This window comes from Coffea arabica, chromosome 1c, assembly GCF_036785885.1.
Source record: "Coffea arabica cultivar ET-39 chromosome 1c, Coffea Arabica ET-39 HiFi, whole genome shotgun sequence".
NCBI lineage: Eukaryota > Viridiplantae > Streptophyta > Magnoliopsida > Gentianales > Rubiaceae > Coffea > Coffea arabica.
This window is the reverse complement of record NC_092310.1, coordinates 1,750,210-1,778,027: the sequence shown is the minus strand read 5'-3', so window position 1 is coordinate 1,778,027 and position 27,818 is coordinate 1,750,210. Positions and strand designations below refer to the sequence as shown.

Here is a 27,818-nt window from a genome sequence, read left to right as displayed (position 1 = left end):
ATCATTTCTATACCGACATTCATCAACCGATCTAGATTCATGATCCTCATCAACTTCTATAATATCAAGTGCTACATTTTATTAGGCTCCAATTAAATTTTCTATGATTTCATTCTCTTCATAAGTTGGCTCTTCAGGAGCAACCTCTTCAAGAGGTTGAATTTTGTCATGACATTTAATCTCCGGAGATATTTGAAATCAATTTATACCTTATTTAGGTAGGCCGACCTTAAATTTATTTGTAGCACTTGTGCATATCCTTCAGGGACATCAATTTTAATCAAGGTATTTCCTGCAGGAACAGTTGATTTAATAACTCTTCTAGAGTCGATAATATATCTGACAACTGGTTTGCAATTTTCTGTAAATGAATAATTTCTTGAACTTCCAGTTCACGTTATTTTGTATGAGGATCGAGGAAATCCAATTTTTCAGGTGATTTCCTTTCGGTTGATTTCTTCCTCCCCCTAATGTCGGGAATCGTAACTCATCAGAATAAATAAATCATTTAATAGATCACTCATCAAATATTTTACGATATTTAATCGTAAAAAGTGATTCATACCCGACATAAATTCTAAATTTCTTTTGGAGCCATATATAATATAAATGGGGTATGTATAAATACTTGTCGGCTCTCAAATATTCTCACTTTTGTCAAATCATATATCCATTGGGATCAGTAAACTTCTGGTTTACTGCAGGTGATAATTATAAATCAAATGAGAATGAAGACAACTATATCGATAACCATTTCTCTCTCGAATGGTTATTATGATATAATTAACCTTTATCTCATTTGATTTCTAAACATGATCTCTATTATTGTCTCATTTAGTGTCTCAATTTGATATCCTTTTCGACGGATATTCTAATTCAATAAATTTTTCGAGACATTGTAAAAAGTAGTGCTTTATTTATAATAAACTTTTCTCCTACAGGGAGAAATATAGTAGTAGCTCTTCTGGAGTTTTCAATCACTTAAACACTACCACTGATTGTGTTTGTCTCTTTTGTTGAAAAATAGTGTATTATAGTAGCACTTATTAATGAGACACATATCATTGTCACCATAATTCTTATGGGACAAATATCATCACCATAATCCTTTGATCCCAAATGTTTAACATCCATTTCTTTTTCGGGAAGAAAAGTTAATTAAATCAATCATCATACACCTTCAGGGCGTTTAAAGAAATTTGCCATATGAAAATGCTATTATAATTTTGATTCGTCAAATGTACTTCGGGACATTTATCTTTAGGACCTTTATTTTCTTGTCCTTATCATTATTATCCCACTTCAAATGGTAGTTTTTTCTCTTGTCATGGTAAAATACATATTTACCAAAATCATAGTCATGGCATCAACCATAACTAGTAAATTGAAATTTAGTCACATTCACTTCTGGGAATGGACTAGAACTAGCATACAATAAGTATAGAATACTTCTCAAATTTTCTCTCAATATTGCTACTACAAGCGCATAATTGAGAAATATGTAGAGAATATTATTTTCAACTAAGAAATAATTCTAAACATAGCAGAATTATATTCTTGTAGCCATAGGTAAATTTATCATACCAGGCTTTTGAAATAATAACCATTTTCTGGTGGCCAAATATTTTCGTTAAAGAACGACCATCTTCAGGTGATCGAATCTTTTTCTTTAAGTATTTCAAAGGACAAGTAAATCCTCAAATATAATTGATTTTCTATAATAGCATCTCCAAAACTCAATGCATCAGAATATAAGTATTTATAACAAATAATTCTAAAGATAAATAAGTAGAATTAAAAGGAGAAATATTACCTCAAAGATGTCAAACAGTATATATTTGTGTTTAATGATTGCTCAGCAATAGGCACTTGTATTTTTTTTTGATCATTCAAATGTTAGTCATAAGAAATTGAAATAAGTTTGTGAGTTAGAAATTTACCTCAGAATTTACTTGAAGAAATGCGAGCAGAATTTCGGCAAAATCTTGTGTTTCACTTTTGTTCAAGGTAGAGCCTTCGTTTTCACCTTTTGCTAAAAAATAGAGACTCGTGCTGATAACGTGTTATAAAACTAATAAAATAAAATATTACAATAGGAATTGAAGAAGTATTAGAGAAAAGAATAGAGAAAGGGAGAATGATATTCTTATATTTCAACAAGATACAAAAGTACACTCAAAGGGTTTCAATGTACCTCTATATATAGGTACTATAAGGTTAAAGGTACATAAATCCTATTAAACACCCACTATTACAATAATATGAAGAAACTTATGAAACGGTTTCTCCACTACATGAATAGATTTATGGATTGTAACTTCTATACATAATGTAGCCATAAAATCATGAATTAATCATCTTAAGAATACAAAGGGACATCCATACTTTTAATTGTTTCATAACATTTTCCTTAAAACCTACGTGTACAAGATGAAAGTGCTGAAAAGTGAAAAACTTGCTAATAGTGCAACGATAAGTGAGTTTTTTGGAAATTTATTTAAAATTTTATTATAGAGATTTTAAAAAAATTTTTGAAGTGTATAAATTTTTAAATATTGTAAAGTGTATAATTTAAAATTTTTAAAATTTTTTTTGAAATTATTATAGTTAAAATTTTTTAAAAATTTATAACAGAAAAACTTAACAAAAAACTTGCCTGTCAAACAAGGCTATAATAATACTGATACTAGTTTTACGATCTAAGATTAGTCAAAGATTTCAGTGGTCAGAATCCAAAATACCATAAAGTAATCCATCATATTAAATAATAATCCTGAAATTGACATGTCCTTGTTGGTTAAAACCCATGATGTGCACGTGTAGGTGGGTTTGGGCAGGGATCTACTGCGACATTTACAAGTTGCAATGTGGAAGTCGTATGAGGATGGCATTAATGGGATTTTGTTGGATTCTTTAATGGTGAGTCTGAGTCAGGCGTTAGAGCAATTTTTTTTGATGTTTTCTTCATGGGAGAGCTTGAAAGGAGGAGACATTTCGGATACGCCACGTTGGAATCATCTTAAATATTCATTCTAGGCTTTGGATTCTGTTATGGAGATAAGGAAGGATTTATTTGGCACGGTATTTGATGAACTCTTCCTGTTTGGATTGCATTTTCTAAGAGTTTTTCCAAAAAATTGGAATTTAAGTTAAAAATTGTGTACTCACACATAAAAAAATGATAAAATAATATTTTATACACTAATAGTGTATATATTTTTACCATTAAATACCTGATATATAAAAGACCCTGAATTTGAAACTTAAATTTTATCGTATATTCAATCATGATAGTGTATATACTGTCAATATATATTTACTCTTTTTAAAAATTACACAGAAGAAATATTCATACAAAAAAAATGACGAAATTTTTCTATAGAAAAATACTATCCATATTGCACAAAATAGGTAATTGGTCTAATACAGGTATAATTCATACTCCAACAGTCCAACATAAATTTAATTGAGTTACCTTGAATTTTTTAGGTGCTTAATCTTTTGGCGGTTGCATTAACTATCTTAAACAAAACCATATTAAAATGAGTATTAACATGAAAGAATTGTAACCCAACAAAAACGAGGGGGGGTTTTTTTTTTTTAATTGTGTTTCTTTTTTGGTTTGTTGTGTTAGGCATATTGCTGTTGAAGTTCAATTTTACAAATTTGAAAGTGGCTGCCTTGTTAATATAGTACTCACAATTAAATCCCCGTACACCGTGATTTGAAAAAAAAAAAAGGAAAGAAATCATAAAAACATATCAGAAAAGAAAAACACCACAAAGCAGCCAGAGGTTTTCTAATTTTTCATTTTTGGAGTGTCAGATTTGGGCAGAACTTTCCGTAAACTTGACCATTTTAAAGAGTCGGGCGGATTGCCCCTGTGAGGGTTCTTTCCCACATCGGTAATGGGAGGGGGGTTTGGGATTGGGTAGATAAGTCCCTTGAGCGCCTTCAAAAGTTACCGGCTTTTGAAGGTTACTCGGGGATTTAGATTTATTTGTCAAATTCTTGATTTCCGTCAAGAAAATGTCAGAAAAAAAACAATCGCTGGGGTAGCTATACCGGGGTTGGTGAGGGTTCGTTAGCTCTTAGTAGAAGCCGCCCTGTTGGACTTGCCCCTGTGAGGGTTCTTTCCCACATCGGTACTGGGAGGGTTTGGGATTGAGTAGATAAGTCCCTTGGGCGCCTTAAAAAATTGCCGGCTTTTGAAGGTTGCTCGGAGATCTAGGTTTATTTGCCGAATTCTTGACTTCCGTCAAGAAAATGTCAGAAAAAAAGAGTCGGGCGGATCACCTATTTACCAAATTAGAATTTTGCTGGGCTGTTTGGAACTTTTGACAAGCTTTAGGGTAAAAATAGTTTAGAGAACTCCAGGGTATTTTAGCCACATACAATTGTATCCACCTAGCCTTCTTGTTTTAATCTTCTCATTGCCCCTGTTTCCTGGACTTACCTAGCATCTCCGAGTTATTCTAATGCACCACCCCTCCCATTGACAGGCTGTTGTTAGTCCTTGTCACTGGAAAAAAATGCTGAATGACAGTACAAATTTGAACACACATACTAAACAGACACACCAAAAGCTAATTCTCATTCTGCAGATATTGTGCTCTCCCATAGGCTAGGCAACTTACTTTGAGCTTGAGATATATACTCCTACTATACACATACAAAAGATAATTAACAGGAGCCAAGAAAGCGAATTTCGAAAGCTTCCGCATATTAGGTTTCGGATGCAGTGTTTCCAAGGAAAGATGGAACCAAGCAAAACTAACAGAATGTGCATTTAGGCTTAAGCAGCAGCAGCGCGCCTGGCGGAACTTCGAGTTAACCTCCTCGAGCCAGAAAGGGTTGAAGAAGTTATAGTAGAATCTGACTCCTGGGTATTGCGATCAACTCCTTTGGAGGTCCTTAGCCTCTTTCTTGCAGAGGGATCAGGCTGCGACGTGTTCTCAGAGGGACCATCCTGATCATCTGCTTCTTGTTCTTCTGCAGCTTCTCTTTTAGCCACTAAACGCCATTGTGTACCACAACCTGGACAAACTCTTTTAACCTGTGAATTATAACTGGCATATTGATTAGTTTGATCAATCCCAATGACAATGTGATACATTGCCAAAAAAAAAAAAAGGCTAAGAAAAAGTAATACCCCTGCTAGAGAAAACAACTTTTTCAGACAAGATTGGTGCACTCGCGTATTGCAATTCTCATTTTGGCAAAATTCTGCCTGCACAATTTAATCAAAACTGAACAAGTCAAGGTCCACAGTACCTTGGACATGTTAGAGACGAGTTGTCGAGGTCATAACCTCTACATTAAGAAATACAGAGCAAACCAGCAGCCGTTATACAGCATATGCCTTTTATGTACAACACCATATGCCTTTTATGTACAACACCATATTCGTGGATTATTATCTGTTCACTAAGTGTAACAGAGCCGACTAATTCACGTTAGATGAGTTAAACATCAGGCAAACTATAACAAGCGTTTCTAGCTGCAGGTCAAAGGTTCAAACCTTTGCACCAGCAGTAAAATCCAGTGTGTGCGCAGTAGTGCACCTCTCTAGTCTAGAAGCAGGTTTCTCTTCCTCTAGCCCCCCTTGCCCGAGTTGGGCCCTCCCTTAGTAGAGGTAGTGTAGGTGCTGCCACTTCTTTAAAAATAAAAAAAAGGAGGCGTCACGGAACCATTTGGTTCCTTGATATGTAAATCAAATGCTTTTGAACTTCCTGGCCACCTTATAGACTTCTCAGCCAAAGAAAATGACACTGTTTCAGCATCATAAAACAAAATTCAAAATGCAGCGGGGAGAGACATTACGTACTACACATACCTTTACTGCCGCCTCGTTGCAAACTTGACAAGTGGGAACTTCATTATCATGGAACCAACTTCGTAAATCAAGAAAGGATCTGACCCCAAGTCCAATCCGTCCATCAGATATTGAACAAAGCCACTGGTCGTGCACAAACTCTTCAAGAGTTTTATCTTTTTGGGACATGCTGAAGTTCTTCAAAGCGGAGGGGATTTCAGTTGAATTATCCTGTGACTGTGAATCCACTCCACTTAAAACCTAAAAGAAATTGAGAAAAGACTGGTTAAGCCAATATATAAGAACTCTTTCACCCTTGACTTTCATGCTCCAACTAAACAAACACTGGTGCCTGAAGCAGGAAGAGGTTTAGATAAACACTTCTATTCATTTCTAATCGATTCAATAATCAATGCTATATACTAGGAGATATGCATCTTAAGAAACTACAGATGTTCATTAAGCAAGTTCTGAGAAAGGAAAGGTAGCATACCTGACAAATAGGTTACTTACAAGTGCAATACTTGCCAATCTAAATTCAGTTAAATTACAGCCAGAAAATGCCAATGTTTCAGAGTACTACTAAAAGAGGGGGTAAAAAACCCCATCAGTTATTTGAAAATGCAATTTCTTCGCAGGAAGATCAGAATAACCAAGTTGCAAGGCCTTGCCAATATGACTTACAAAATAATCACATTCCTGATGCAACAGGTAGCAAATCATCAGCAGAGAAAATGCATTTACAGTATCGAGACAAAAAAATGCTCAAACACAAATTCAAGAACATAGTTGCTATTGCAACTCGATAACATGCAGTTTCAATGTAACTACAAGTGTCCAGGAGTACAGAGCCATACCAAAGAATTGAGAATAGATAAAAAATTCACCATACAGTCTGGAAGTGGGAAGCCTACAACCCTAATAATTCTAGGATAATAAAGATTCAATGACAGATAGAAATTGGAAAAAAAGTAATTTTTCCTTCTTTCACAAAAAATGCATCCCTAATGCATACTTAATATCTACTTCTATCGTGTCATGATAGTAACATATTCCTTTCTCAACCAGATGCAATGATTAGTCTAAAGTGCAGGGTCCATCATACTTAATAATTTTGTCATGTTTTCTTCAGTCAGAACAAAGTTTTTAAAAATTAAAAACAGCATATGGATTCCAGAACAAGAAGCAAAGTCGACAACTATATATTTTGCATCATTTCCAAGATTTCCCATAGCAGATAACCAGCTAATACTTACCAAGTGTCAAAGTTTTTTAAAAAAATCAATTAAAACTGAAAAAAAAATCAATTAAAACCGAAATGCTACAGAAATGTAACTTTTTCATGCACAAGAAAAAAGGCAGTTCATTTTAATGCTATGTTATGTAAGAAAAGATGAAGTTGATAGACAAGCTTCATGAACAATTTGAACATTGAAATAGTTGGAACTGCCTGAAATGAGATTAAAATAACTAACTTAAAAAGTATAAAATAGCTCTAAAATTTTTCAACTGGCAGAACAAAACAACTTAAGGCCATGGTTAAGTACAACATAAATGACTTTCTTGCTACAAGGGTGCTCTTTCGTTGAAGTTGACAGCCATTACAAGAAGAAAATCAAAACAAAAAAAAAGAAAAAAAAATCCATTGATGACACCAATAATACCACCTTTTACCAAATGAGAAATGACTCTCAATGAGAACATGTGTCTTAAACTGCTTGGTAGCCATTAGACAGCTAACAAATGATGGTGCAAAAAGAATTAGTTAAAGATCCTTATCAATAAGTTATATGAAACTTTAACAAAGGGGGTGGGGGGCATTTCTTTTGGATTCATTTGATAAAAATAGTAAAAGTTAGCAAGGTGAAATTGTGGGGTCAAAACAAAATCAGACAAACTAGGAGACCACATCCAGGTACAAATGGTACATGAATGAACTGGGATAGAAAAGACATAATTTGTAAATACAGGATCATGAAGTATCTGACTATGTCAAACCTGGTTCTCCAGCCTTATGTTAAGAGCATCAATGTTGGAAATGCTACCTTCACCAGCCGTATCTTGAACAATAGCTTCAAGCTAACATTTGTAATTGGAGCCATTCAGTACTCAGAAATAAAAAAGTTAGACATTTCAGTTAGACATTTCAGTACTTGAGAAATGGGAAAGAAAAGTTAGACATTTCAGTCCTATGCAGTAAATTTGCTAAAAAGATGAGTAGCTCTGCAGGTAGCCATATTGCATGCAAGTACAACCTCAAATTTTTGTTCCTTGTTTTCATTGGACAAGACTTTCACAATAGAAAAATGGAAGCACCTCTTCACTAAAAGAGAAAAAAAAATTTTTTTGGTCCAAGGGAGACTTCAATTAAGCTGCATTCAGATTATGCAAGAAAAGCATCCAAGTAAGTGCTGTGTGTGACAAGTAATCCTCAGGGTTAGCTCCAAATAGACCACTACATTATGAAACAAAAATGTCAAATTGAGACCCTCAAAAGTTAGTTCCTGATTGGGCCTGTACATCCAAAATTTGTCCACATACTAATGTTTGACTTGGTTAGCTAAGGGCGTAGGTCCACAACTTAGTGCACTACAACGATTGTGTAGTTTTTGTCTGTTATTCCTTCTGCCATTTTCTTTTCCTTTTCCTTCTTTTTATCTACCCCAGCCCCAGCCATTTCTACACAATGCAAACTTTCTTGCAAAAAAGCTTGCATCTGTGATATCAACATGATTACCAAAATGCAGCCAACACCCAAAACACAACAGTTTCCTGCTGCCCTTCCCCAAGGCCACATACCCTGAATCCCCCCATCCATTTCTTGAACTGCTTCAATTCCCAGCGCAGCTCAATACAACCAAGTCCAGTCCTCTTCTCTTTTCGATACGGCCTCCAGATCTGATTCTGAATTTTAATTATGCTAAGCTAGCAAGATCTACAATTACGAGCAGAGAAACTATTTTGAACATGAAACTTACAATTCCTTTATATAAAGCAATTTGAGGAACACTGTATTTAGTTCCAAGCTTGGAGTGCTCATCTGAAACAGTGTTGACCACACCATAATACGCCTTCCCGTCGTATTGATTTAGGCATTTGCGCAATTCAAGTTGAACATAACTTAATTCATCATTTATGTCGGAAATGTAATCATTGAATACCTGATGATCTGCAAACACATACCAAACCATAATATCAAAGCCAATCAATAACCATAATGCTGCTAGCTAGGAGTATCTAATCCTTCATGCTTTTTCCTACGTACACCTTCTTTATATGGACTCAGAGGAATATTAAATGAAACAATTTATATCAATCACACATGAAAGTACGCACGACTAGAGTAGGCATTTACCATCTCTTACCAAAAATATTACTGAAAGATATCAACTTTTTTCATAAAATCATGCTGATAATTAAGATTTCAATACCTAACATACAAACAAACAGAATTATAAACACATACCATACCCAAAAAGCATGAGACACCCAACTTTTCATTTAAAGCTTTATCTGCATTCTCCAGAGTTGTAAAAAAATGTCCAGAGCTAATGCTTTTTTTCTTTTTCTTCAAAAGAATTAAAAGAAAAGGTCGAAAAGGACAAAACTTGACGCTTTATTATGTTTATATTTTGAACATAATTCTGCGAGTTCCCATAACCATCATAAGCTCAATATAAAGAACTTGTTCACAGAAAAGAAGGATCTTTCAAGTGAAAAAAGGGGAAAAAGAACATCTTCATAGAAATAAGGTTTACAAGGACAAAATTATATAATTACAGATTATCATCACTACATGAACTATAACAGCATTAAATTCGGTTAAAAGGAGAAACCAATAAGACGGAGAAACCAAGAAGACGAAAAAACCTACTTAAACACGAAGTAAAGAGACCGAGAGAGACCTGGAGATTTTCCAGTGACTTTGTGAAAAATGGAGCGAAATTCAGATTCCTTGAGTGGCCCCCGGGAGAGTAGAGCTTGAATCAGTGTATGATGTTTCGAGGAGAGCGACGTCGACGCCGGCATATCTGTTCGCCGGCAGATTGATGGAACGGAACTAAATTTCTCGCCGGAGAAAGAAACCCAATACAGAGAGAGAGAGAAAGAAACCCTAAAATTGAATAATTGATTGAACGAGGGAGTGATTCAATAAATATCCCATTATTTCGAGATGGCGGGAACTCAAATTGGGAAGGTTTCGGCTTTCAATCCGTTCATTAAGTTAACAAGTCCCATCTTTTATTTAACGTGCCCAAAATCCGCTGGCAAATAAAATTTCAGAGTCAAGTTTAAGTATCAACTAGTTCGAGCTTATTATATAAGTGAGTCGGTCTAAAAATTAATTAATTCAAACTCTAGTTTAACATGTTTGAAAATTAATCGTAGATAAAATTTCAATTTAAATTTTCACATTAACAACAAGTTCGAACTTAAAAAAAATTCAAATATACTTGATACTTGAATATCTTAGATAAATAAATGTTGTAATTTAAAAAATTAACCAATTTAATTAGTTCAGAAAAAAACAAATTCTATATAATCAAGACAAGCTAAATCTATATACTACTAATTTTTGTAATTTAAAATTAACCAATTAAATTAGTTAATTAAACGAGAAAAATTTTATCAACGATACGATAGTCCATATTTTTATAGAAAACAAATTTTGTACAATCAGAACAAGTTAAATCTGTATACTAATTATTAAGAAAAAAATTTAAAGATACTAATTTAAATAAATATATAATCGACTCTAAACGAAGTTAAATTAATTATTCACAAGCTGAGTTTAATTTATTTGAAAAATGAGACTAATTTAATGTCCGAACTCGTCCTAGTTTAACAAATGACTGAATTCAAGGTCTCACTTAACCATTGCGCAAATGGGCCAAGAATCGAGGCCCAAAAGTGGTCCAGACCATAGTGGCTTAGTCCCACTTTTGGGGTGTCAAATCGGCTGATACCGGTCCGATGCACCGCCTCAATAACCGCCTTAACCCCACATGCACCCATCACTATATAAACCCCAAATTGCTCGCGCTCTTTCCAGGTCCTTCGTTTTCAAAAAGGAAAAAAAAAAAAAGTTTAAGAAAAAACCCCTAAGAAATCAGATTTCTCCCAATTTCGCTCGATTCTTGAATCGATTCACGAATTCCTCTCCAGGTAGTGTCGAATAGTTATGGTTTGTTTGTAAATTCAGTAGAGAAGAATGTATACTGGAAATTCGCGAGATTTGTGGGGGAACGATAGTGGTAACGACGGTAGTGGTGGTGGCAATATGGCTGCGCCACTGCCTCCGGGGGTACCTCCGCCGTCAATGCCGCCGGGGACTAGTGGAGGAGCAGGACCTAGTGGTGGTGTTCCTCCACCTGTTCCACCGCCTGCTTCTTATACTGTTCTGCCGTCTGAGGCGCAGCTCGAGGAGAAGGCTCGTAAATGGATGCAGCTTAATTCGAAGAGGTATGGTGACAAGAGGAAGTTTGGATTTGTTGAAACTCAGAAGGAAGACATGCCGCCGGAGCATGTGAGGAAAATTATAAGGTGAGTTTTTGCTTACTTTGGTTTGAATGCGTATTTGTTTTGATTAGTTGGTTGGTTGATAGTTTAGTTATCTTATTAGGTTGGTTGTTGTCAATGCAAGTACTGTTTGATGGATTTACGGAGGGCTGAGGGATGAAATCATTGTGTTTATTGATGAGTCAATCGTTTCTTGGAACAAAGGTTCTGTGTGCATTTTGGGAATTCTTTCGACTATGACTTTGAATTTTTTTTTTTTGTAAAAAAGATTTGGATGCATTTTTTTTTTGTTTGGGGGGGGGGGGGGGGTGGGGGGTGTTTGGAAGGTTGAATGTCTGATGAATTCACTGGTCCGAGTTTCTTGTAAGATATTGTGAGGCTTGAAGATGGGGTTGGGGATGGTGGAATTATTCGTGACTTGTGGATTAAGGTCATTTTTTCCATGTACTGTTGGGATTTTGGTTTTTTATCATGAGTTTATTGGAGTACGTTCAGCTGGTCAATTATATCTATGTGATGCAGTTGTAGGGTACATTCTCCTAATTGCCTTTCAAATAAAGAAACACATGGCTTGGTTAATGGCTCACAAGTAATAGTCTCTGACTTCAAGAATTCAAGTTCCATTGAGAATCTTTGACCATGAGACAATCATGTAAGTTGCTGTTGGCTTTCAGTTACACATTTGTATGGTCATTCTTTTACATTCAGTTACATTAAATAATCGATGATCTAAAGAGAATTGAAACTGCACGCTAAGGGTTTTTACCTATTTAACATCTATTCTGCATCAATATTCTGTCCATTGATGGGAGGTTTTGTGTAAAAAAGTGCCGCTGCATGGATTCGTATTTAAGTTTTTTCATGTTCTTAAGGAAGCTCCTGCAACCCTTGGATTTAATCATTTTGCTTTAAACTAATCTGAAATTTATAAAAGCCTACACTGACGTTTGACACAGAAACTTATTTATTTATATATTTCTCCAAATGATTTTTCTGTTTTAAGGTCCATAAGAACAATTGAAAACTTTAAGTTTAGCTATGCATTAGCTGGCCACAAATTGAGAGCTATAGCTAAATAAGTGGAATGTTGGTTATAGTTATTCCTTTTTAACATGTTATTGTTATTAACTAGGATTAGTTGCCTAAGGGTCATTAGAAAGGCTAATGTCAAACAATGATATATAAAATGATAACACCATAGCATTTTTTTATTGTTACTGTCTTAGCCTAGGTTTCGAAGTAGCTTCTATCATCTTTTCAGGATAGGAACTCAATATAATGAAGTTTTAGTTCCTCTTTGTGGCGTATTATTTAATAGGACATGAACATGTAATTCAGACATCTTCAGTATATGTGTTCCTGCAGCAAATGGTTTTGGTCAACTTTTTTGTCAGTAGCATTAGTATGCCCTAGCTTAACATATTTCTACACTACTGTTGTGACTAATTTTTAATTCTTATGCCATGTTTGATATGTATGTTATCTTTGATTGGCTGTAAGATGGCAATGCTTTGACTGGTGGTGAGCTTTCTTGGTATTTGTTATCTAAAATTAGGGTTTTATGTTTTGACTTTCCTGGTGGAAGTTTGGGGATTTTGACTTCTTGTCATTGTGATAATCCATTTTTAAATGTTTGACCTTCTCCTCCTTGAATGCTTATTGCTCAATCTCGATAGTCTTTTCTCCATTACTCAGGTCTCTGACCTGACTCTCCTGAACTTACATGTCAATTCACTGCTGTCTTAGAAAAGCTGTATATCTGCAATAGATGGTCAGATGTTTCACTGTCTATTTCCTTGGTATACATACATAATGGTTTTGCAATTCCTCTTTTGCAGGGATCATGGTGATATGTCCTCAAAACAATATCGACATGATAAACGTGTATACCTAGGAGCTCTCAAGTTTGTACCACATGCTGTCTATAAACTCCTTGAGAACATGCCAATGCCTTGGGAACAGGTATCATTACTTATCTCCTTTATGATTGTCACCTTCTTATTTTTGCAGGCTATTTGAGTTACCACGATTTCTATGCATCTAATCCATGTCTTGATCTTCTGATGCTGTATGTGTTTATAGGTCCGTGATGTGAAGGTCTTATATCATATAACTGGGGCTATTACATTTGTGAATGAAATACCTTGGGTTGTTGAGCCGATTTATCTAGCACAGGTATATCCTCACACTTTAGGTTCTATACTATTTGTCTTTTTTGTCTATACATTTGCTCAAGCCCCTATACTTCTTATTTAGTAAATTGTAGTTTGGAGGACTCGTCTCACTGTATTTCTTTTATCTCTTTCCTGTAATACATCTACTTAGCAACTTTATAATTATGTGCTTGATTTTGCTTTCAACTAATACTGCAGTGGGGTACAATGTGGATTATGATGCGAAGGGAGAAGAGAGATCGGCGGCATTTCAAGAGGATGAGGTTTCCTCCTTTTGATGATGAGGAGCCTCCACTAGATTATGCTGACAATCTGTTGGATGTGGATCCTTTGGAGCCAATTCAGCTGGAGTTAGATGAGGAAGAAGATTCTGCTGTATATACTTGGTTTTATGATCATAAGCCTCTTGTAAAAACTAAGCTTATAAATGGCCCTAGTTACCGAAAATGGCATTTGTCCCTCCCAATCATGGCAACACTTCATCGTCTTGCTGGGCAGCTCCTATCAGATCTCATTGATCGCAATTATTTCTACCTGTTTGATATGGAGTCATTTTTTACTGCCAAAGCATTGAACATGTGCATACCTGGTAATTCTCCACTTAATTTGATTTTTGATTTCTGAAAACTGGAGATGATTTATGGAAAATTAAACCCGTCAACTTTTTAGTGAACTTTACATTTACTTGCAGAAAATGTGCTTAAGTTCATCATGTTTCCTAGTTGGATTTTGTTCTCTTCAGTAACTCAGTAATTTATTTTTCTTCAGGTGGCCCTAAATTTGAACCTTTGTATCGGGACATGGAAAAAGGAGATGAAGACTGGAATGAGTTTAATGACATCAACAAGCTTATCATAAGGTCACCTCTAAGGACAGAGTACAGAATTGCATTCCCTCATTTGTATAACAACAGACCCCGGAAGGTGAAGCTTGGAGTGTATCACACCCCTATGGTCATGTACATAAAGACGGAGGATCCTGATCTGCCTGCATTTTACTATGATCCTCTAATTCACCCCATAACCAGCGCCAATAAAGACAGGTGGGAGACGAAGAATTACGAGGATGAGGGGGATGATGACTTTTCATTACCTGAAGGGGTTGAACCATTTCTAAGAAGTACTCCCTTATATACTGATACTACTGCTGCTGGTATGTCACTTCTTTTTGCTCCACGACTTTTTAACATGAGATCTGGTCGAATGCGACGAGCTGAAGATATACCTCTTGTATCTGAGTGGTATAAGGAACACTGGTAAGCTTTGGTATCTGTACTTCTGGTATACTGTTTTTCCTCTATCCATGGTTATCAAAGTGTTCTAATCTTTCTGAGCTTTATTTTGTTTGCAGTCCTCCATCATATCCTGTCAAAGTTCGTGTGAGTTATCAGAAGTTGTTGAAGTGTTTTGTGTTAAATCAGCTGCATCATAGACCACCTAAGGCTCAGAAAAAGAAGCACCTGTTTCGTTCTCTTGCAGCCACAAAATTTTTCCAAACTACAGAACTTGATTGGGCTGAAGCTGGGCTCCAAGTTTGTAAGCAGGGTTACAATATGTTAAATTTGTTGATTCACAGGAAAAATCTGAATTATCTTCATCTGGACTATAATTTCAACCTGAAACCTGTGAAGACTCTTACTACAAAGGAGCGCAAGAAGTCTCGTTTTGGAAATGCTTTTCATCTTTGTCGTGAAATACTTCGGTTGACAAAGCTTGTAGTTGATGCAAATATCCAGTTCCGCTTGGGAAATGTGGATGCATTTCAGTTGGCAGATGGCTTGCAATATATTTTTTCGCATGTTGGGCAGTTGACAGGTATGTACAGATATAAATACAGGCTTATGCGGCAGATACGAATGTGCAAGGATTTGAAACACTTGATTTACTACCGATTTAATACTGGGCCAGTTGGGAAAGGACCAGGCTGTGGTTTTTGGGCACCTATGTGGAGAGTGTGGTTGTTTTTCCTTCGTGGGACAGTCCCTCTTCTGGAGCGGTGGTTGGGAAACTTATTGGCAAGACAATTTGAGGGACGACATTCTAAAGGGGTCGCAAAAACTGTTACCAAGCAGCGTGTCGAAAGCCATTTTGATTTGGAGCTTCGTGCTGCTGTAATGCATGATGTTCTTGATGCCATGCCAGAAGGCATTAAGCAAAATAAGTCAAGAACGATCTTGCAGCATCTAAGTGAAGCTTGGCGTTGCTGGAAAGCCAATATTCCCTGGAAGGTGCCTGGTCTGCCTGTTCCAATTGAGAACATGATTCTCCGCTATGTTAAGTCAAAAGCTGATTGGTGGACAAATGTCGCTCATTATAATCGTGAACGCATACGAAGAGGTGCAACTGTAGACAAAACAGTCTGTCGTAAGAACCTTGGAAGATTGACCCGTCTTTGGCTTAAAGCAGAACAGGAACGTCAGCACAATTATCTAAAAGATGGCCCATATGTGACACCTGAAGAAGCTGTGGCCGTTTACACAACCACTGTCCACTGGTTGGAGTCAAGAAAATTCTCACCTATTCCATTCCCTCCCTTGTCATACAAGCATGATACGAAGCTTCTTATCCTTGCCCTTGAAAGGTTGAAAGAATCTTATAGCGTGGCTGTGAGGTTAAATCAACTACAAAGAGAAGAGTTGGGTCTCATTGAACAAGCATATGATAATCCACACGAGGCTTTGTCACGGATTAAACGTCATCTTCTGACCCAGCGTGCCTTCAAAGAAGTTGGTATTGAGTTCATGGATTTATACAGCTATTTGATACCGGTTTATGAGATTGAACCCCTTGAGAAGATAACAGATGCATATCTTGACCAATATCTCTGGTATGAAGGCGACAAGCGCCACTTGTTTCCAAATTGGATAAAGCCAGCTGATTCAGAGCCACCCCCATTGTTGGTCTATAAATGGTGTCAGGGCATAAATAACTTGCAAGGCATTTGGGATACAAGTGAAGGTCAATGTGTTGTGATGCTTCAAACCAAATTGGAGAAATTCTTTGAAAAAATTGATTTGACCATGCTAAATCGGCTTCTAAGGTTGGTTCTTGATCACAATATTGCTGATTATGTCACGGCCAAGAACAATGTTGTGCTGTCCTATAAGGATATGAGTCATACCAACTCCTATGGCCTTATTCGTGGTCTCCAATTTGCTTCTTTTGTTGTACAGTACTATGGACTAGTGCTGGATCTTTTGCTTCTTGGTTTGACTCGAGCCAGTGAAATTGCTGGCCCTCCACAGATGCCGAATGAGTTCATAACTTACTGGGACACTAACGTGGAGACACGACACCCCATAAGATTGTACTCCCGTTACATTGATAAGGTGCACATATTGTTTCAATTTACTCAGGAAGAGGCACGGGACCTTATCCAGCGGTACCTTACTGAACATCCTGATCCCAATAATGAGAATATGGTGGGTTATAACAACAAGAAGTGCTGGCCAAGAGATGCACGCATGAGGCTTATGAAGCATGATGGTGAGTTCTGTTGAATTTTCATTTTTAACTTCTTTTTTACAGGTTTCATCCGAATACTTATTTGATATTTGCTCAATCTTTTAATCCAGTCAATCTTGGGAGAAGTGTGTTCTGGGACATGAAGAATCGTCTTCCTAGAAGCATTACCACATTAGAATGGGAGAGCAGCTTTGTCTCTGTTTACAGCAAAGATAATCCCAACTTGCTTTTCAGCATGTGTGGTTTTGAGGTTCGTATACTGCCAAAGATAAGGATGAGTCAAGAAGCTTTCAGCAATACTCGAGATGGGGTTTGGAACTTGCAGAATGAGCAGACTAAAGAGCGTACTGCTGTTGCTTTCTTACGTGTTGATGATGAGCACATGAAGGTTTTTGAAAATCGTGTGAGGCAGATTCTTATGTCATCAGGTTCTACAACGTTCACCAAAATTGTCAACAAATGGAATACAGCTTTGATAGGTACCAAAACATTCCCTCCTCTTGAATTAATGTGCTTGTCCTAACTCACATGTGCTTCTATCCTGTGCTACTTTTGAGGTGATGTACTTTGATTTTAATATGACAGGTCTAATGACATATTTCCGGGAAGCAACTATTCATACACAGGAATTGCTGGATTTACTGGTTAAATGTGAAAATAAAATTCAGACCCGTATTAAGATTGGTTTAAATTCAAAAATGCCAAGCAGGTAAAGTTCAATCATTCTGGGTTTATTTTGTTATAACTTTTTCTCCTATAATATTGCTGTTTGCTTTAGTCTAAAATGAGTCCTTCATATAGGTTTCCTCCTGTTATTTTTTATACACCGAAGGAAATTGGGGGACTAGGGATGTTGTCAATGGGTCACATATTGATTCCACAGAGTGATCTCCGATACAGTCAGCAGACAGATGTAGGTGTGACACATTTCAGGAGTGGAATGAGTCATGAAGAAGACCAGTTGATTCCCAATCTTTATCGCTATATACAGGTATCATGGTTGTGTATGTTGCAATGTTCTTTATTCTTTATTTGCTGTAACTAAACTCCTCTAAACTCTGCCTTAATATTGTGACAGCCATGGGAGAGTGAATTCATAGATTCACAGCGAGTTTGGGCTGAATATGCATTAAAGAGACAAGAGTCTCAGGCACAGAACAGGCGTTTGACTCTTGAAGATCTGGAAGTAAGTATTGCTGATAATTTGGATTCATAAATTCCTTTTTTATTGTGTTTTATGTATGAATTAAAGACTTTATACTAATTAATCAGGACCTTCTTATTATCTCCATTGCCTTGTTTAAGTCAGGTTTGTTAATTACATAGTGCTTGCACAGAAAATTGTTTCATTTAGTTTGTGCTGTGGGCCTGTTAATTGTTGTGATCTTGTTGAAAAGGACACAAACTAGCATCAACTGTGCGATGCTTCATTTAGCTCTTCTTTATTTACTCCAATACTTCTAATATTTTATTAATTATTTACAGGATTCATGGGACCGTGGAATTCCTCGAATCAACACTTTATTCCAGAAAGATAGACACACCCTTGCCTATGACAAGGGATGGAGAGTGAGAACAGATTTTAAGCAATATCAAGTTCTGAAACAGAACCCGTTTTGGTGGACGCACCAGAGGCATGATGGTAAGCTATGGAACTTGAACAATTACAGAACTGATGTTATTCAGGCACTAGGAGGAGTTGAAGGAATTCTGGAGCACACATTGTTCAAAGGGACATAGTAAGTCTCAAATATATTTCTTCATTTGACTACTTGGGTCTCATTCCTGCCTACTTCTGCACCACATGGACTATTCTTGTAACCTTTTACTTCATATGTGTGTGTGTTTATTTATTTTTTAATCCATGGTATTAAGATGTCATCATCTGATGTGAAAGGGAAACTCCATGTTTTCCCAAAAAAAAAAAAAAAAAAGAAGAGAAGTGTTTAAAAATAAAAAGTCCCAGATTCCATTGTCTGGTCATTAGTTTGCAAGAAACATTTTCTCTGTTGCTCAGGCTGTCTAGAATTTCTCTCTCTCTCTCTCTCTCCCCTTTGTGCTCGGATATCTTACTAGTCGATACTGGGTATGTTTATTGGCTAGTTGAGTTGCCTGAGCACATCTCCTGTTTGATTGTGTGCGTTCATTTGTTCTTAGCCATTCCTGGATCTGATTTGTTTACCTTGTCATTTCAGCTTCCCTACTTGGGAGGGTCTCTTCTGGGAAAAGGCATCAGGTTTTGAGGAATCCATGAAGTATAAGAAGCTAACGAATGCACAGAGATCTGGGCTCAACCAAATCCCTAACCGTAGATTTACGCTTTGGTGGTCACCCACAATAAATCGAGCAAATGTTTATGTTGGTTTCCAAGTGCAGCTGGATTTGACAGGGATATTTATGCATGGAAAGATCCCAACTTTGAAGATATCTCTAATACAGATATTCCGTGCTCACTTGTGGCAGAAGATTCATGAAAGCGTTGTGATGGATCTTTGCCAGGTCTTAGATCAAGAACTTGATGCATTGGAAATTGAGACTGTGCAGAAGGAAACTATCCATCCAAGAAAAAGCTACAAAATGAACAGCTCTTGTGCTGACATTATTCTTTTTGCGGCCCATAGATGGCCTATGTCAAAGCCTAGTCTTGTGGCCGAGTCTAAGGATGTTTTTGATCAGAAGGCTAGCAATAAATATTGGATAGATGTTCAGCTTCGTTGGGGTGATTATGACTCTCATGACATTGAGCGGTACACTAGGGCAAAATTTATGGATTACACCACAGACAACATGTCTATATATCCTTCACCAACTGGTACGTCATCAGCATAGGTTTTAGAATAGCTTCTCTCTCTTCACAATCTTGATAGTCTATTGCTCTTTCCAGGGTTAATGATTGGGATTGATCTTGCTTACAACTTGCATTCCGCATTTGGTAACTGGTTCCCCGGCTCTAAACCGTTGCTCGCTCAGGCCATGAATAAAATCATGAAGGTGCATTAAATTTTTGGACTTCATTGGAATGTTGTTGGTACTTATTTTCTCTTGATTCATTTATGATTTTTCATACAAAGATCACAAGCTGTCCATTTTCTGTATGCAGTCAAATCCTGCTTTATATGTTTTGAGGGAACGAATAAGGAAAGGCTTACAACTGTATTCTTCAGAGCCAACAGAGCCATACCTGTCATCTCAAAATTACGGTGAAATCTTCAGTAACCAGATAATCTGGTTCGTTGATGACACTAATGTCTACAGGGTGACAATTCACAAGACCTTTGAAGGCAATCTAACTACAAAACCCATCAATGGTGCCATCTTCATCTTCAATCCGAGGACAGGGCAGCTATTTCTCAAGGTTTGCTTTTTGGCATTACTCATGGTGGTTCTTTTCTTTGTTTTTCTGGCATGCGATTGATGTTTGCCTTTTGCAGGTTATTCACACTAGTGTTTGGGCTGGGCAAAAGCGTTTAGGACAGCTGGCCAAGTGGAAGACTGCCGAAGAAGTAGCGGCCCTTGTACGTTCTTTACCTGTTGAAGAACAGCCAAAGCAGATCATTGTCACTCGTAAGGGAATGTTGGATCCCTTGGAGGTTCACCTGCTGGACTTTCCAAATATTGTCATTAAAGGAAGTGAGCTTCAACTACCATTCCAAGCATGCTTGAAAATTGAGAAATTTGGTGATCTGATACTGAAAGCTACAGAACCACAAATGGTTTTGTTTAACATCTACGATGATTGGCTCAAAAGTATTTCATCATATACGGCTTTCTCCAGATTGATTCTAATCTTGCGTGCACTCCATGTGAACAATGAGAAGGCAAAGATGTTACTGAAGCCTGACAAGACAATTGTCACTGAACCACATCACGTTTGGCCCTCTCTTACAGATGATCAGTGGATGAAGGTAAACTTACTTCACTGAAATATTCCTTCAGTAAAGAGAGAAGTATGTACCCAAAAATAAAAGACAATCCATGCCCAAAAAGAGGACTGAACTGTCTATTATATTCCTCTTGGAATAAGAGTAGCACATCAAAATCTGATTTTCTGTTTCTGTGACTGAATTTTTGTTGGATTCTTTCTTCAGTACTACAACTAATAGTGGATTTCTGTTATATAGGTTGAGGTTGCTTTGAGAGATCTTATATTGTCAGATTATGCCAAAAAGAACAACGTGAACACTTCAGCGCTTACACAATCTGAGATTCGTGATACAATCCTTGGAGCTGAAATTACTCCACCTTCTCAGCAGCGACAACAAATTGCTGAGGTTGAAAAGCATGTGAGTTATGTTTTGATTGTGTCTTATCTAGCATGAAAGGTGATCAGCTGAATGCTGTTATGGTATATAACTCGATCATGTTGCTCCTTTTTTTAGGCCAAGGAAGCAAGTCAGCTGACAGCAGTCACCACAAAAACCACCAATGTCCATGGGGATGAACTGATTGTTACGACTACAAGCCCATACGAGCAAAATCCATATATTTCTAAAACTGACTGGCGTGTTAGAGCAATTTCAGCGACAAATCTTTATCTCCGAGTCAATCATATATATGTAAATTCTGAGGATATAAAGGTAGTTACATGCTTAACCTTTTTCGTTTGGGAGATTGGGTTCAATTTTCTGATATAATTGTGTTGCTTCTTTTGCAGGAAACTGGCTACACTTACATTATGCCCAAAAACATATTGAAGAAGTTCATCTGCATTGCAGATTTGCGGACTCAAATTGCAGGCTATATGTATGGCATTAGCCCTCCAGATAATCCTCAGGTGAAGGAAATTCGTTGTATTGCCATGCCACCACAATGGGCAACTCATCAGCAAGTGCATCTGCCATCAGCTCTTCCAGAGCATGACTTCCTCGACGATTTGGAGCCTTTGGGATGGATGCATACACAGCCAAATGAACTTCCTCAATTGTCTCCTCAGGTTGGAAGTTATTCTGTCATCTATATACATTTATTTATTGATCTGTGCTTTTGATGCTCTACATGTTGCTACGAAATCAGGACATATCCATAGTACTTGTACCTTGCACTTTTTCGTTTTCAACTTATCTAACATGAAATTTTTTTGGGGCATTCTAGGATCTGACAAATCATGCTCAAATTCTGGAGAACAACAAGCAATGGGATGGAGAGAAGTGCATTATACTAACTTGCAGTTTTACACCCGGTTCCTGCTCATTAACTGCATATAAGTTGATGCCATCAGGTTATGAATGGGGACGCACAAACAAAGATACAGGAAGTAATCCTAAAGGTTATTTGCCCACGCACTATGAGAAGGTGCAGATGCTTCTAAGTGATCGCTTCCTTGGTTTCTACATGGTAAGGACATGCCAACCACCAAGTATTATTTGGTGTTACAAAATTGTCTGTTGACATAACCTTATATCCTTTGTTGTATTTAATGTTGCTTTTCACCATTCTGATCTTCAGATCCCTGATAATGGACCATGGAATTACAATTTCATGGGAGTAAAGCATACTGCGAGCATGAAGTATGGAGTAAAGCTGGGAACACCTAGGGAGTACTATCATGAGGATCATCGGCCCACCCATTTCTTGGAGTTCAGCAACTTGGAGGAGGGTGAGACTACAGAAGGAGACCGCGAGGACGCATTCACTTGAATCTCGTGTATGCATTTGCTTCCATGAATCCGCACTCATCTTTAGATCAGAACTATTGAAACTCGAGGTTGGTGTGAGGATCTTATTTATTTCCTTGGCATTAACCATTGTGCTGATAGACATCTTTATCGCCGTGGCATGCAGTTAAATGCAACTGTTGTACATACCTCTGTAGCTGTAAATATGTGCTGGAATTATGTAATTTTGATGCTAGCTTCAGCGTTTTGTGAATTCTGATGTTCACATCCATTATGTTTATCCTCCGGTTGTGGCGGGGCGGATAGATTGGAATAGTAATAGTGTTTACTGCGTTGTAGTTTTCCGATTGGTCATGCATATTATTATTACGGTAACTGACAAGTAGGCTGGTGGTTATGGGAGAAAAAAAGAGTGCTACACACGGATTCCCTTAGTAATTTTTGCAATCCTGTGATCATTTCTTGGATGACAATGTCTATTATTCAAAATGAAGGTACTGAAAATTTGCCAACATTCGCCTTCTTTAACATATCCCATCTCTGAAAAGTGACTTTACACTTTGCGCCCGATTTAGACAAAGATAAGCTTTCTTGGTTGATAATCGAGTCAACCCACCTGGAATTCTGGCTCTGAGAAGAGAATCAAAAAGTTTTTATTGCATTTAGCTACCACGCCTGATCCATACTTGAGACTTGGGACGATGATGATAACTTGCGATAATGATGTCGAACATAGAACTCTTAATCAAGATAAAGACTCCACAATCCCTAAATTCCATTGTTAATGACTTCAGCTTTAGCATCTGCATGGGTAGCCTAAGTGCAGTTCTTGAGGCAATGGACTACCCTGAATAAGTCCTAGAACAGAATCATCTACTACTTTTCATATCCAGCAAATACAATCCCTTAAGATTCAGATTAAAAGGGAAACAATAAAAAGTAATAATAATTTAACTGGGTGTTTACAAATCCAGTTCCAGTTTCTCCAGCCGACTAGGATTTAAAGAAGCCAAGGTTTCTGCAGATGAAATTCAACGCAGCAATTGATCTCGATATATCTACTCTGAAGTTCCTAGACAACCATCAAGTTCTTGTACTTCACAGAAAAAAGTGCAACCAATACAAAACTCGCGAAGATTGATTTTTCATTTCCAAATTGGAGCCCCATTTCCCAGTATAAATAATATAGAGCCAACACCCATGAAACTGTCGCATCCTCAATCATGAGCATTCTCAAGGGCACTCTTTGTCACATCAGTGACTTGAGAGATTTAATCATGAATATAGTCTCAAAATTCTGTAGTTTTCACTCTCATCAGTAGTGAACGATCACCTCGTTTTTCATTCCTTCACATATTGCAACTCCAAAAGGTTCGAATTTTGAGTTTGTTCTTCGCATGACAAAAGACAAGAAGAAGATATGGATGGTCAGGAGAAAAACCAAAACAAAGTGATTGAGCTACCATCGCCTGTAACAAATAAGGGACACCTAAAGTTTTTGATAAATACCACTAAAGTACTACAAGCTCATAGTTGACTCTGCCCTGCTAATTGATGTTGTTATTCTATATGGTTCACATAAATCATAAACAGCCTCACAAGCATAAAAAAAAGGTTGATTTACCAGAAATTCCTCTGGGGTAAGCAAAGATTTGCAGCTTATGAAGCAAAAGGCAAGCATACAATGATTATCATGGATTAAGCATACAATGATCGCCATGGAGGGAGAAAGCAACATAGCTGAGAAAAGACATGATCCTGTCTTTTAAGTTTTACCGTTCTTCAGAGATTGAGCTGCAAGCCTGCAATACATTCACACTTCATCCAAAATAATTAGGCAATCTTCAGAGCATTTCTGCATTGACAACAATATTCTTTCGCTAACCGACGGGTTTTGGAAAAAGCTAACAGTCATCTTCTTTAAAGCTTGTCCATTCTGCAAAAAAAATACTCAACTAGCTTGAATTCATATTCCTCAGCGCGGAAGAATTTGAAGTGTACTTCCTTGAGCTGTTTCATGATGCATGTCGGGAAAGCCTCCAGAAGGAAGGAGGCAGCCAAATGCCTTGTCTTGAGCGGTATTCTCCAAAATTACCTGTCCATTTGAAGAAGATACATCCTAGAAAGCCCATTGCGATCGAACAGTATAATAAAACAGTTCATTTTAACTCACTTCATGAAAAGCAACTTTCTGAAATGAGCTTGGCACTGTTTTCCAGGAACGGGAATGATCAATGTCCTCCCAAAAGCAGCTCGTTTTAATCTCCAAAGTGGTTAATTTTTGGAAAGTAGGCAAAAAAAATCTCTGGCGTCATATAAAGCCTTCATGCAAATTAAAAAGATCATAAAACACAGGTACTTGTTAGTGTCAACTGAGACGAGCCAAAGCATAAGAAAAACAGAAAGGAAACTACCTCCAGAATGTGTTCTCTTAGACAAAAGTGATTTCACTCCTTGCACCAGGTTAAGATGCTCAATAGCATCCTCACTTCTTACTGGTTCATCAAGATGTTGAACTGCTACTATTGATTCGACAAGAGATGTTGAACTAACAAAATATGGTGCACTTTGCCTCAACTGTTCCCCATTAGCACTCTGCCTTATAGACTAACAATTATAGCAATATGGTGCCCTCAAGTTTTTTCTCTCTTTTTTCCCCCTTGTTTTGTTAAATAAAAAAGAAGAAATTTCACTAAATAAATTGCTGGACATCATCAAACATGATTTGCTTAACAAAATACAGTGTTGTAGAATAATTTAATAATCTAAACATGATAAAAATAGCAAGTTTTTCACAATTAAAATGACGATAAGTTCGTTTACTTAAAGGAGTTACATATGTTCTTTTGGCACTTTTTAATAGTCACTTTATCATTTTTTTCTTAATCTTGACTTGCTATTTATCTCTACAGAGAATATAAAAAGAGATAAATTCACAGAGAAAATAAAATATTTGTAGATAATTTATATAATTCAAAAGGCAAATGGTTGTGGTTGTTGTTTTACCTACAAAATGGACGGACATTTGATCTTTTTACCAAGTTACAGCACTGTAATTGATAGTTAAGAAGGCTAAGTGCTAAACTTGTACCTTGATTTGTAAGTTGCAGCTTAATACACTTTTCCATTTCAGTCCATTGATTAATACTTGTACTGGACTCTGGTTGCTTCCCTGGATCATTCAAATCCTGCCTTTGATTCTGCTGATTCAGAATTTTATACCTTCCGCTCTTTACATTATTCTTGAACTTACCCTATGGAGAATATGTCTTGCTTATTCTGGAGCAGAGTTCTATTTTTTTTTTTTATGTGAAAACTATCTTCAGGTTTTGCTTCTACTTAAATTTCTCTTTCTTCAACTGCAACTCTTCAGATGTTGCCACCTTTGTTCAAAGCAATTTCCTTAATATTGTCTCTTGATGCTTCATCTGTTTTCTTGTCAACTTTTTCCTATAAGCAGTCTTCATTAAAAGACTACGAGGTTGATCACCTTAACGAACTAGATGATTGACCGTGCAAAACAGAATCAATTCACCGGAAATCACCACAGGTGATGTAATTACTTCATAACTGCCAAAGGAATCTGTCATTAACAATATTATTGGTAGTTCATACATACATACATACATACGAATACATAGACATATATACACGTGCGCGCACACAGATATTTAATTATGTACCCCAAATATGAAAAATTCCAATAGTCCATAAACCAATCTAAATTGCCACAATCATCATAAGGACATCTGCAACGGAGTGTAATGATGCATGCAATGCCTGTCATGACACGGGTCCATTACATAGTCACCCATCGTGGCCGTGTAATGCCCATTACACGCATCATTCTGATAATGCGTGTAATGGGTGAGCCAGTGTCAAAATTTAGCAATGACAAAATTTATACCAGCAACGTTGAAGTTACCAACGTTCATTTTTTTCCAACGGTTATATTTTAATTCTCTATATAAACACACAACACACTCATTATTTTTCATACCCTACTATTTTACTTTATTATTTCTTTTTACTCTCTCACTCATTTTCCACAACTCTATTATTTCTTTTCTAAAAATTAATAATATTATTTTTTAGAAAAAAAAACCAAAAGGTTAAAAATTTAATGAAAGTTGATACTTTATTTTTTTAAAATAACAAAATTATTTTTAAAAAAATTACTTTATTTATTTATGGGATATGAATCATGCATTATTAAAATAAATATTTGATTTAATTGTGAATCCATGCTTTACACTTTGTAGAGTGTAATCCATTGTGAGTGAAAGTATAATAAAAGAGGAGAAAATAGAATGCTGACGTGACATGTGGATTACACTCTAAAGAGTGTAAACCATTGTGGATGCTTTAAGCTTGAAATGGTTTGCGACTCAAGGAGTCCTTCAAACACTTGAGCTCCTCTTCACACAATGTCTAGTTGACTAGTAACATCCTAGGATCTCTTCAAAGTAACTCTCTAAAAATATAGAGGCTACCATACAAACTCACTAATTCTCAAACTGGCAAAAAAATGAAAGAAATTCTTTCAGCCTCTATTCTATATGGATAGTAATTAATGCTGATCACTGATGGACGTAAGGCATTCAAATGATATGTCACAATATTTCTGAGAGGAAGGACTTAAAGCACCATAACAGTGGAATCTGGGGTTTCAAATTTATTATTTTTTGCCAGCTAACACAAGATTTTGTACATAATTTTGGGCTATAGTTTAAAAATGATATTAAGGCAGAGAAAATCGTGTATACTCATGACCACTAGATACCAAAGAATGAAAGGGAAAAAGATTGAAAAAATCTTCTCATTTGTCAGGATTGTTGCACTCAAAAGGCACTAAAATCTTCTGTGCCTTCCGTTTCTCAAGTTCTGATATTAAATAAGTACATTCTTAATACAATGTCAACCTCCTAATATTCCACATAGCCATTTGCTCTTTCTTTTCAAATTCAACCCCAACTCTTCCAATTAAACTACACTTCAGGCTGCAGATCTAAGTTCATGAAAGAAAATGCTGTAATTTGAAGGTAAGACATAACATTTTGACCAGGGCTTTTTCTAACATCTCAGAAGTTCTAGAGAAATAGGGTAAAATGAAAAAGGAAGAAAAAAGGACCACAAAGATTGTACATCTGCAAAGAAAATATTCAATTAAGTAGTTCAGAAAAATTAAAAAGAGTCGAGTTTAACCAACCTGAGTAGATTGTAGGTGCAA

The 27,818-nt window shown here is 36.6% G+C and overlaps 2 protein-coding genes and 1 long non-coding RNA gene across 5 annotated transcripts; 1 reads left to right on the top strand and 2 right to left on the bottom strand.

Annotated features, from left to right (window-relative positions):
- Positions 1-4,567: 4,567 nt before the first annotated feature.
- Positions 4,568-10,105, bottom strand: LOC113736709 (uncharacterized). 2 transcript variants are annotated; one of them, XM_072076826.1, is made up of 6 exons: positions 9,721-10,105; positions 8,794-8,984; positions 7,814-7,894; positions 5,837-6,076; positions 5,153-5,230; positions 4,568-5,056 (listed from the first exon to the last, which is right to left on the bottom strand). In XM_072076826.1, exons 1-6 carry the CDS (start codon positions 9,842-9,844, stop codon positions 4,796-4,798), a joined length of 975 nt encoding a protein of 324 aa, XP_071932927.1. In that variant the 5' UTR covers positions 9,845-10,105; the 3' UTR covers positions 4,568-4,795. The 2 variants fall into 2 exon arrangements, with proteins under 2 accessions (XP_071932927.1, XP_071932957.1); XM_072076856.1 differs by lacking the exon at positions 5,153-5,230.
- Positions 10,106-10,866: 761 nt separating this feature from the next.
- Positions 10,867-22,841, top strand: LOC113690513 (pre-mRNA-processing-splicing factor 8A). Of its 2 annotated transcripts, none has more exons than XM_072076759.1 (20): positions 10,867-11,359; positions 13,174-13,297; positions 13,418-13,510; positions 13,708-14,098; positions 14,278-14,764; positions 14,860-16,994; positions 17,084-17,452; positions 17,559-17,682; positions 17,775-17,964; positions 18,052-18,159; positions 18,459-18,712; positions 19,169-19,785; positions 19,858-19,964; positions 20,074-20,328; positions 20,405-20,878; positions 21,095-21,256; positions 21,353-21,550; positions 21,628-21,906; positions 22,065-22,307; positions 22,419-22,841. In XM_072076759.1, the coding sequence occupies exons 1-20, from the start codon at positions 11,028-11,030 to the stop codon at positions 22,608-22,610; spliced, it is 7,134 nt and encodes a 2,377-aa protein (XP_071932860.1). In that variant the 5' UTR covers positions 10,867-11,027; the 3' UTR covers positions 22,611-22,841. The 2 variants fall into 2 exon arrangements, with proteins under 2 accessions (XP_071932860.1, XP_071932886.1); XM_072076785.1 differs by lacking the exon at positions 10,867-11,359 and adding an exon at positions 11,863-11,987.
- A 1,958-nt stretch (positions 22,842-24,799) lies between these two features.
- Positions 24,800-26,221, bottom strand: LOC140006119 (uncharacterized). Its single transcript, XR_011813740.1, has 2 exons — positions 25,003-26,221; positions 24,800-24,910 (listed from the first exon to the last, which is right to left on the bottom strand). It is a non-coding gene; the product is annotated as an uncharacterized lncRNA (long non-coding RNA).
- Between the last annotated feature and the right edge of the window lie 1,597 nt (positions 26,222-27,818).

Coding starts and splice junctions, on each gene's coding strand:
- LOC113690513 (XM_072076759.1), top strand. CDS start 11,028: ATGTATACTGGAAATTCGCGAGATTTGTGGGGGAACGATAGTGGTAAC. Junction 21,257..21,352: donor TTGCTGAGGTTGAAAAGCAT/GTGAGTTATGTT, acceptor TCCTTTTTTTAG/GCCAAGGAAGCAAGTCAGCT. Junction 21,907..22,064: donor TTCCTCAATTGTCTCCTCAG/GTTGGAAGTTAT, acceptor GGGGCATTCTAG/GATCTGACAAATCATGCTCA.
- LOC113736709 (XM_072076826.1), bottom strand. CDS start 9,844: ATGCCGGCGTCGACGTCGCTCTCCTCGAAACATCATACACTGATTCAA. Junction 5,231..5,836: donor GCAACGAGGCGGCAGTAAAG/GTATGTGTAGTA, acceptor TAAATTGTGCAG/GCAGAATTTTGCCAAAATGA. Junction 5,057..5,152: donor AGTTGTTTTCTCTAGCAGGG/GTATTACTTTTT, acceptor TATAATTCACAG/GTTAAAAGAGTTTGTCCAGG.